Genomic DNA, 11,615 nt, shown 5'->3' with positions numbered 1-11,615 from the left:
CACTAATCCACTTTACTACATGCGGGCGAACCAATCCAGAGCCTAGCCAAGGGTCTGGCTCGGATCTTATAGCCTGTGCACGAACCGAGGCCTGAAAATGTTCGCTATGTAAATGACACACCAGACATCACGTAAAATAAGATAAAGTCGCTTCAACATTCAAAAATGTGTATTTGTGTTACAAGTGAATTGTTTAATGTGTTCCCTTCCAGAAGTTTAAGGAAGACATTTCATTTTTTGGTCGAATTCCTTAGCGAATTGTGTAGCAAAATGTACTATTTGGACCTTTAAAAAAAAAAATCTTAAGGCGAAAACACCCCTGAAGACCCTAAATGCCCTTCACTCGATCACCACCTCGGTGCCTTAGAGACAGAGTTACAAATGGGAGAGTTTTTTTAATTTTCTCCGTTGGTTATAGTTTTATCTATGGTATGATTTTTGCTGGAAGGAACTGCTTGTAAGAGAGTTAAGTTGTGTCTTTTTGTGTACAATCTTTCAGGATCAGCGCCTTGCCGAATAACACTAGATTATGTGTCGGACAGGGAGCCAGTTTCGCTGATAAATGTTAGAGCAAAAGTCAACACTGCAAACGTGCAACACAGGGGCCCTTCCTCTGTCATTGTTTAGCTATTCCAGGCACGTCAGTTCAAATGGGAATTGTGTCCTGAATGATTTTGGCATAGAGACAGTTAAATCTCTCACAACCCTGCGCCCAATGGTCAGGGAGCTGAGCCCTCGAACAAATAAATAATTTGCTAAGTAGCAGAGAAAGAAAAGGATTGTGTTGATGAAACCTGCATGGAGCAGTTCAGGCGGCAGCCCTGCCTCTGTCAATGTCCAAGAGGAACCCACGATGCCAGAGGGGAACTTGAACGCCTGGCACCGGGTGTTAACCCTTCAAAGTTGGATAGTAAAGCTACTATGCATCGGGAGAAGCATCCTTTGTGGGTTGTTTCGCTCAAACACGTTGAAGCAAGAGGTTAGTGAGGGTGAGGATGGAGATGTATTCATCCATGACAACGAGGGCTTCCCCTGCGGCTGCAGGCTGATCTGCAAGCCCTCTGCGTTGGCCAACTGTCTGCTGAAGGTGCTTCGCAAGTTCTCCGACCCCGACGTGGCGGGCTGGCTCTGGAGGAAATGGGCCCACGTCCAGACCGTTTACCACCAGCTTTTGCCTGGGGACCGGGAGCTGGAGTCCGCCAGGGACCACTTGCAGCTGCCGGATGGTGGGATCGTTGCCCTGGATTGGGTAGTAGGGCCTTGCACCACTTCGAAACATCGGAGGGCTACCAACAGCGTCACTTCTCCTCCGGTGCTGCTCGTTATCCCTAACGCCTTTGGGAAAATGACCAGGAACGTTCAGGATTTTTGCCTGCATGCCCTGAACCAAGGATTTTACCCCGTGATTTTCAATAGAAGGGGGCAGAACGGATGCCCCCTGACGACTCTGAAGCTCCAGCAGTTTGGGGACCCGGCAGATCTGGCAGAGGTGGTGGCTTACATCCGGTTCAGGCACCCGAGCTCTGCGCTCTTTGCCGTGAGTGAAGGCTCAGGGTCTGGCCTTCTGCTCTCCTACCTGGGAGAGTGCGGCTCGTCCAGCTACCTGACCGCCGCTGTCTGCATCTCGCCTGTGCTCCGATGCCAGGAGTGGTTTGAGGCCGGACAGCCCTGGCTGTATAACTGGGCTCTCGTTATCCACCAAAAAATGAGCCTCTCCAGGTATGTACATGGGCATCTGAGGGAAACATGAACCTCGATCTGTGGGGACATGAGAAGTAGCGAAGCAAGGATGCCATGGGCCCAGTGCAAGCAAGGAAAATAGTTCATGCTACTGCAAACCCAGGCCCCTTTAATGCACTCGTGGGGACCCACACGTGAGCAAGAAATTATTCTGGTAGCAGTCTGAAAGATAGTGATAAGATGGTGTATTTTTGAGTCCAGTGAAAGCGTGCTGATACCCCATTTACATTCCGGGGCAACTCCCATGCATTAGCTGCACAGCAGAGGACAATATAGTGCAAGATTGGTGCGCACACACTGAGTTAGAGGGCTTCTAGGATGAATCAAATTCCACCCACATTTTGAGGGGGTTCCACGCATTAGCGAAGTTTCCCTAGTCTTATGCTGATGGACGCAACAGTCATTAGCTGCAAGACAACCACATAGAGCAACAAAAAGAATTAAACAACCTATGCTTTCTGCGAGGCCACCCCTTGCCCGAGCCAAAGGACCCAACCCTCCCTCAACTCCCAGCTCGGCTTATTTAAACTTATTTCTGAAGTAAGTATTTCAGAGGAACAACTGCGAACCGCTGTTGTTTCATTATTACAGTGCCCCTCCGCCCCCCCCAAAGGATGAATTATCCCTCACTAAACATGTCCCACTCGACGTGTTTATAAAATAAATAAAGATGTATGTCATCTCGCATAGCTCACACTTAAAAGTGACTTCATTTATTTTTGCTGCTGGTCTTCTCACCTTCAAACACCCTTGAAATTAGTTTTGTAACCCGTGTGGGTGGCAGAATGCCCCCTCTGGAATGGATTCTCTCCCAAGCTCAGACTCATTTGTAGTCCTTCTTGGTGTAGAATACAGTAGAGCCGGTTAAAAGCGAAAGGCCCAGCACAGCACATGCAGTAAGGGCCTGTAAACATCATGCATTGCCAATGGTTTTTAGCAATGCTGTACAGCATAATCGATGCTGTGAAAAGCAATAAAAGAAAGCCTATGACGCGGCCGCCTGCATAATTTTATAGGGACGCACATAGAAAACGAAATGGAAACTTTTTTTTTGTTTTGTTTTTTTAATTTACCTATCTGTTAGGGATTAGTAAATAAAAAGAAAAAAAAACATGCAACGCGTTTTTTGTTTAATGCTTGTGAGGGGAGCAATAGTGTGGGCCAATGAGAGGGGAAGAAGCGCATGAAGTCAAGAGCATCACAAAGGGGTGTGGGGGAGAAGCACATGAATGAGAGCGAGCAACACAGTGCGTAGAAGGAGGAAGAGAAGCACACAAAGGAGACTGCTGGAAAACACATGCATCCTTGTGGAGCACTTAAGACAAAAGAAAAAAGTATTTCCCTAAAAGTGAGCAGTACAAGGGCACAAGTAAATTGGCAATGCTCCAGGGGAGGGACAGAATTATTTTGGATAAGGCAAGCCATTGAATGAGAAGCAGGTAAATAAGACTGACAGCAAAGCCAAACAATTGTAAGCACTGGGCAGCTGCAAGCCCCTCCATGTTCTTGGGAAGCCCACAATATGTCTTTTGCAACCAGATAGCCATGTTGTCTGGTTGGCTTGACCTAAAAACTAGTCTTTGAGATATACTTACCAGGTCAACTGTACCCAAAAATCAAAGTCAAGGTTGAGAGTTGATTTTTGATATATTGAGCAGGATAATACTACTGCTTGAAAGGCACAGTATATTCTACTACAGGTTAAAATCAGGTGATACCAATAGTAGAAGGATTTTTATCTTGGGAGAGAGAATTATTCATAATTCTCTTTAAAGGATAACTTTTCCGTAAATGTATGCTTTTGTATTTTTATAACTCAAACCTAGCTAATGAACAATGGAGTGCTGTACAGGGGGAAAACCCAGGAACAGACACAACGAAGTAAACAGAAGGTGGGTGACAGCTTAGATTTGAAATTCTTAATGAGGTGAGTTTATCCTGTCAGAGGCAGTGTTCCTTGATGAGGTGAGTTTTCAATTTTTTCCTGAATTAGTTTAGAGTTGGTGCCACTCTGATATTGATGGAGGTGTGGATTCAGACCCTGTGAGCATAAGCCGAGAAGGCATGTCTTTTTTTTTTTCTTCTTCTTGCGTGTTTAATCTCCTGTCTGGTGACGTCATCTGGCAGTGATCTCCATATAAGCTGTTTGTTTGCTAAGTAGTCTGGGGTCTAAGTAGAGGGACTTATATGTGACGCACCTCGCTTTGAAGATGATCCAGGCCTGAAGGAGGAGCCATAGTAACTACTTTAGCCTTGGGGTGACATGGTTGAATATCTTCATACACTTGATGACCCATGCAGCTGTGTGAAGGATGACCTTTAGAAGAGGGAGGGCAGTATTGCCATATGTATCCACCAGGGTTCATAGAGCAGTGCATAGAAGTTAATATGTATGGCTTGGCCCAGGTCATCAAGGCAGTGTGAGTTCCATACACCGGGTGCCATTGTTACATGCTCTTTCTACGTGCCCGCAGAACCGGATACCTTCTCCGTGTTCCCCTAGGTCTTCACTGTGGTTACCATGTTTGTCAGTGTGCCACATGCTACTCATGTAGGAGCTTCTTATGCCCTGAGCATCTTATAAAGCACTTCTGGGGGACCAGAGCTCCTCAACTTTTATGTCATTGTACAGAAGCCCCCAAACTTTCTCTTTGTGCGACCAAAGTCGCATGTGGATCCGAAGCATGAAACAACGTCTATCCATGTGCCACACACTCACAGGTGGGCAAAGGGTGGCTGATAGAAACTGAACTCAAAAGAGCAATAGTAGCCATTCTACTCCCTCCGGCTTTGGTGGGAGCCGCAGAAAAGATCTTATGTTTTCCATGACACTTTCAAGTCTACTCTTGCAATATCGTCTCTCGAACAATGTTCTTGCTTGAATCCTACCACTGCCCCCCATCTCCTATATCCAAAAGATAAACCTGGTGCACTGGCACATCACAAAAAGAAAACACATAAAAATATACCCATGCCTTAACTGAAGCAGTAGTTAAGCTTGTTATGGTCTTGTTTCACCGTTTCCCTTCCCCAGACAGGTGCCTCTTCCAACTGTCCCTTGGACTTTGTACCAGAGTAAGTAAATATTTGTACACGGATATGGCTGCCTTCCCCCAAACACCACCAGTATTTGGATGTCCGAATTTGCGCCCAACATCTACCACATAAAAGTTGTATGAAAAAGCCATGAATTTTATATTACACTGCAAAATCCTTTCTGCACAGCAATGTGGGGTGTAATATTTTCAAGGGCTGTGTACTGATGGCCAAATACTCTTCTTTGAAATCCTTAGTCCCCAACTTGATTAAGTTGTAGGATTTCTGGGGCTCACTCCCCTTACCTGCTTACAACCGAATGTGACTCAAAACATCCTAATATCAAAATAAATATGCAAATGCTTTCCAAAGTACATAGAAGGTTATTTTTTCACACTGGGCATTCAATTTGTATTCTTTTGTATTAATCTGGCTGTAACAATCCTTATTTTGTTTGTCGAATCTATCACAAACTCCCCAAGAATATTGCATGGGGAACCATCGTCACAGATTTTCATTAGGAGTTCCCATTGGGAGTATAGGGTCACCCCTGTTTTTTAAGTTGTTAGGTAAACTACATCCAATTGGAGTACTGTCAAAATGGAAAAGCGTTCCTGTCTGGTTCAACTCTTAAAAGTATCAGTAAAATACTTTATGGCCAACCCTGCCCTGTGGAAGAGGCATTAAAAAAAAAATCTAAAAACATGTTATTTCTACAGTAAAAAACAAGCATTGCTAAAGCCAATAGGTCTGGCCTTGGCAAGCTCGTGCAATCGTTATTTTGTTATTTTTTTATTGTAAGCATGTGCCAGAAAAATAAGAAAACATATTCCATATTAATTGTGGTTGCCACATGCTTGCAAAAATCAAAAATGAAACTATTTTGCTAGTGATATATATTTTTTAAATATCACGCCCTTTATTGATCCATGTGTTTAATTATTATTATTTGTAAGGTAGAAAGAATAAATCATCACCTGACAATCGATTGAAATCTCAGGCAGATAAAATGTTACAATGACACTTAGAAACGTTATAACAACAACAACTTTAAACATCTAACTTGGCACCTGAATTGCAGTAAAAAATAAATAGCTGGTATTCAAAGTTAAAATAAAAATGAAATAGAAACAAAAAACAAATTTTGAATCACCTTTGTATTAAAAAGAAAGTAATTATTTTTAGGCAGATGTGAACAATGTGCATTTGCATTGTACAGTCACTTAAAGTGAAGGGAGACAATGGGAAAAATTGCAGTAAGCGGTTTAAGAGTAGATGAAGCACGCTGAACCAAAAGTCCCTCTAGTCATGTATACTACATATTTCTTTTGTTAAAAAAAAAAAAAAAATAGTCTGGCGAACAGGTAAAGCTGTATCAGAGCATTCTGTTGACATTTAAGACTGTAAAACGAACATACATACCATCAATTCAAATTAAAATTGTTTGCAAAATATATTTGCGCCAGTTTTCTATTTAGGATTACATTAGAATGTAGGCGTTCTCTGTAATTCGTAAACTATGATTACATTTTGGCAGGTCAAATTTAACAGAAATTAACTGGTGAAAAATACCAGATAAATACTGAGAAGGACAGAGTTTGGTGATTTAAACACTAAATTGCAAAAGTCAGGCCTGATTTTTATGGATTCAATTCGAAACAAGAGATAACTATCAAACCCAATAGATTCTGAACACCTCAGAGTCAGATTTTATGCGGTTGCGGTAATTATATCTGACATTGGGGTACACATAACCAGGCCTTCTATGTTTGAAAAGACCCTTAGGCTCCTTGCAGGTGAAGAAAATTCAAGATGGCGGATCACTTTCATTCACTTTTCGATTCGGTGGCGCGATGTACAGAACAAGAAAGCTGTGCCTAAAAGTATTCGGGTCATAGGATTCTGACTTCTCACTTTCGATATGAATTACTTTCTCCACAGTTCACGACTCGGCATACAAATCTCATGCAAAATGTAACCGCAAACTCCCTTTTCAGAGAACCTGTTTAGGCGAGGCGGGAATTACAAGCACGACTGGAGCTTCTCTCCGGCTGTGGCAAAGCAGGTAGAGCATGTTACAGCCATGTTTGTATATCTGTATAATGCCTGTATGTAGCCATGATCCCAACAGCTTTGACAGGTCACAACTCAAACAAGTTTGAGTTGCCGGATCTTCAAAATAAATATAGCAAATGTGTTTTTATAAAGCAATGTTTATGTTGCGTAGATGCAAATTCCATGTTTGAATGGAAGAAAGATATGTTATGGGTATTTGTAACGCGCAGTATCGCCCGTGAGGAGACCCTGAAGCAGAGTTGGGGTGTGTGCCTAGCTCTGCCTTTGGTAACTTGGTTAATTGAAAAGCCGGGCCTTCAGCTTCTTGCGGAATTCAAGAACAGAAATACGCAGCCCTTCTCAGCCCAGTTAGCAGGGAAGCTATGTTTTATAAAAGCTACTTCCCCCTTACTGATGTAGGGCCATGCCCATCACTTCGGGAATTTAGTACACACAGTATTAACATCTTCAAACCTGAAAGCAAGGAAGATTAAATATCCCACATGCACACCAAACTGTGAACACATGAATTTGCAGTTGCAAATCTAATGGGCAGCCTCCGCCCCCTCTGTGTATTTCTATTGTATATGCTTTATGCTGTACCGCACTTAGGTGTTTGTCCCCCGCTGTTCTTGTTTGTGCAGAATGACTAAGGGCCATATGTACAAACACATTTTCCCATAGACACAGAATGGGAAAAACTGCTTGCTACATCTGGCCCTAAGACTTTTCACTCAGGAGCAGGTTGGCATTTGTAATTCCACCCAATTAGCTACTGTCATAGGTGCCAAATGAAAATATGTCCTATTGTACAACATTTCTGACCGAAATGATATATGCTGATATAAAAAGATGAATAAATACATTTATTTTACAGTACCATCTTGACCAAAGGGCATTTTTTTAGCCTTGGTTTGATGCAACACTGCCCACATAATGCCGTGCTGAAGAAACCCACCTACGCACATTCAGTAATTTCCTAGCCATCTAGCATCCTGTCATGTCAGCCGCTTAAATATTATTTGAGTCGCCATGAGGCCACACCAAAGTATTTTAAGGTAGGGTGTGGTGGAGTTAGGAAAGGAGGGGGAGGCATGAAAGAGTAATAAGGGGCGGCCGGAAGGAGAGATTAAAAAGGACTTGATATACCGTGCTGATATCAGACACTGCCCGACACTAACAACGCGCTACGAGTGTGATGTTACGACCTCATATTGAACATTTAGATGACAAAAGTTACAAACTTGATTGCCCCTTGACATTTGAATGATGAGTGTATTTATTTCACAACTCACCAGGGCTCATTCTGTTGACCTGGGAAGGCTGAAATGCACAGTTGGTTTTAAGTAGGCTACCTTACTAATCAAGACAGAAAGAGGTACCCAGGTAAAGGTTGCCCTCCTAGCCTTGTGCCCATGCTCAGAAATGGGCACAAGGCTAAATGGGGAGCACTTTGCCTCAGAGTTAGAGGGGCGAGTGAGTGCGTCACGCGGCAAGTGCCTAGAGCGCATGTTCTGTGGAACACTGTCCCTGGCCAGTCATCATCCTTTACTAAACCTCTGGGCAGCATCTGCCACCTGGGTACATGAACGCTTTGAGGGGTTCGTTTACATTGCAAGTGAACGAAGGGCTAATTACCTCATTGAAAGAATAGCAGAGTAAAGTGACAGCTCTTAGACAAAGGGTGTTTCAAACCCGTACAGATGGATAGCGTTAAAATCAAAGTTAAACAAACAGAGCTGACCTTTGAGACGAGCCTGGAGCAATGTCTAAATACTGCAAGTCAGAAATGTAAACCAACAGAGCTTGATGACAAGATACACTTCTAATCCGGAGAGACATATTCAAGCAGCTCAGCTCTTGCTTGGTAACCACACAAACAATAACTGGATTACACTCTGCAGGTTGCTTCGCAAGCATGCATGTGTTATGGGGCCGAGTTCTCCATGAAGGGACTACCTCGGCCTCCTTCACACACACGTGGAAAAAATATGTGCACATGAGGGACACCAAGGCTGACTCCTGGGACACCTCACACAAGCGAGTTCAGCTGGGTACACAAGAAAGGACGCAGCGGTGCACGCACGCCAGGCATTGCTGGACCTGGCGCACTCCCTGCTGCCATTGCCTTATGTACTTCCGTTCTCATTGTGTGTCGCACAAGTGCCACAAATATGGTTTCCGTGTAGACACTGTCTGTGATAGACCGTGGACTGAGTATAAATAACCTCGGTTAGCAGGGTTACATAAATTCAACTTCTCTCAACATAAATTCAATTAAAGGAAGATTAAAATAATACATAATAGCACAAACTTTCACAAACACCATAAAATAAATTAAAAATGTTAGAAAAATTGTAAATTAAAAATATATACATAATTTATTAACAATTAAATTTGAGAAGTTTGGAGAAGTTGAATTTATGTAATTTGATTTTTTCCTTTCTTTTTCATTTAAGTAATTCTTTTTTTATATTTTAATACACATATATTTTATGTTAATTAACACAGTTTATATTTACAGTTTAATTATTAATATGTGCACTGTGTTTAAAGTGAATTACGTTCTCTACTGTTACTTAGACTGGAGTGGGAATAGTAAATCTAACTTCTCCAAAGTCCAATACTCTCCCTACTGTAATGCTGATTGGAGAAAAAATATTAACTCTAATCCACCCGAAGTCAAACACTTTCCCTTCTGTTCCGTTGTTTAGAGGGGGAATAGTAAATTTAACCCCTCTGAATTTTAATACTTTCCCTACTGTTGCATTGAGTGAAGTAAGAATAGTAAACACAACCCCTCCAAAGTTTACTGCTTTCCCTACTGCTGCTTAGGCTGGAGTGGGATTAGTAAATGTAACCCCTTTGAAGTGTAGCACTTTCCCTACTGTTGTGCAGACTGGGGTAGGAAAAGTACATCTGACCCCCTCCAATGTCCAACACATTCCCTACTCTTGCAGAAACTGGAGTGGAAATAGTATATCTAATATTCCCAGACTCCAATATTTTTCCTAATATTAGATTAAATATATTTTATAGTATTATTTGTTTATTTTTTATATTTTATATTATTTGTTTTTATTTTTACGTTTTTAATGTTTATAGTAGTTTTAGTAAATTTGTTTTTGGTGGGTTGTAAATGTTTTATATTTAATTTATTGGCTAAATTAATTAATTTATTTTGTATTTGAATTGTATATGTTTCTTAGCTTTATTATTTGTGTATCTGTTTTGTATATACATATATATGTATGATTTTATAGTAGTAACATTAAAATATTAAAAAGAAGTATAATGTAAAAGAAAGAGTTACTTACCTTTGGTAATGTATTATCTGGTAGAGACTACATCTAGCTGCAGATTCCTTACCTTAGAATTTCTTGGCGTCAGCTTGGAGTCCGGAAGTTTTGCTGAGCAATAACCTTGCGCAGGCCGTCGGGTGGTGTCGTTGGGATCCACGTGGCATCGTCAGCATCGTCTGTGGCATCACATCATCTATAAAGGCACCACCCAGGCGCACGTATGTCAGTTCCTTTTCCACTAACTTCCACGCCAGAGGCGCAGAGCCATGGAAAGAACTATCAGTTTGTCTGTGCAAAAACTAGAGCCCTGAAAGGGACAATCCCTGACCCTACCAGATGTGTCCACAGAGCAGGGAGGCATGGGTGGGTGTAAGGAATCTGCAGCTAGATAGAGTCTCTACCAGAAGTTACTTACCTTTGGTAACTTGTTCATCTGATAGAGATGTCTAGCTGCAGATTCCTTACTTTAGAATAGATACCCATGCCATGACCTCCTGGTGGTGGGCTGCGGACGTATCTCCTTATAATACAAAGTCCTGTAGGACCGAACAGGCAAAATGCCTGCCTCTACATACCTGATTGTCCAGGCAGTAGTATCTTCCAAACGTCTTCAGTGATGCCCACGTTGAGATATCCAGGACTGGAACACCTCTTGCTAGTGCAGTGGTAGCATCCTTGCCCCTGGTGGAATGAGCCCTTAAGCCCTCAGGAGGCTGCTTCTTGGCCAGTGCGTAGCAGATCCTAATGCAGAGAACAACCCAGCGCAAAATGGTGCATTTCTGCACTGCCTGATACTTCTTTGCTCCCACGTACCCCACAAAGAGTTGGTCATTTATCCAGAAATCTTCTGTGCGGTCAAAGTAGAATGACAGCGCTCTTTTTGGGTCCAGCCGGTGGAGTTGCTCCTTTTCTTTAGAGGGATGTGGTGGAGCAAAGAAGGTGGGCAGGGTGATGTTTTGACCCAGGTAAAATGGGGTCACCACCTTGGGGAGGAAAGAAGCATGGGTTCTGAGTACCACCTTGTCTGGGAAAATGGTGAGATATGGCGGCTTAGATGAGAGAGCCTGCATCTTGCTCACCCTCCTGACAGATGTTATTGTCACTAAGAAGGCTGTCTTGATGATAAGTAGCGAGTGAGGGGACACTTATGTAGTGGCTCAAAGGAAGTACAAATGATAAATGTGAGAACTAGATTTAAGTCTCACTGAGGCATAACAAAGGGCATAGGGGAAAACTTATGTCCTTTAAGAAATCTATGTACAATAGGTGATCTGAATAATGAAGGCTGATCAGGCAGCGGAAGGAATGCTGATAAGGTAAAAAGATAGCCTTTGAGAGTGCCCAAGGCAGAACCCTACTGGGCAAGGGATAAGATAAAGAATGTCAGAGAGAGAAGCAGAAAGAGGATCAATAGATCTTTCTGTACAATAATTTACAAAGCGTTTCCAATGGCAGGCGTATACCATCTCAGTGGAGGGGCGC

General features: G+C 42.5%; 1 protein-coding gene across 1 annotated transcript in view; it reads left to right on the top strand.

Annotated features, from left to right (window-relative positions):
- The first annotated feature begins 791 nt into the window (after nucleotides 1–791).
- ABHD15 (abhydrolase domain containing 15) overlaps nucleotides 792–11,615 on the top strand; it is a 35,385-nt gene continuing 24,561 nt past the window's right edge. Inside the window, exon 1 of the mRNA XM_069221433.1 lies at nucleotides 792–1,719. Within this exon, the coding sequence (XP_069077534.1) occupies nucleotides 854–1,719 (866 nt within the window). The 5' untranslated portion in view covers nucleotides 792–853. The remainder of the gene's footprint in view (nucleotides 1,720–11,615) is intronic.

This window comes from Pleurodeles waltl, chromosome 3_1, assembly GCF_031143425.1.
Source record: "Pleurodeles waltl isolate 20211129_DDA chromosome 3_1, aPleWal1.hap1.20221129, whole genome shotgun sequence".
Lineage (NCBI taxonomy): Eukaryota > Metazoa > Chordata > Amphibia > Caudata > Salamandridae > Pleurodeles > Pleurodeles waltl.
Note: the sequence above shows the minus strand (reverse complement) of the source record. Positions and strands in the feature narration are given on the sequence as shown.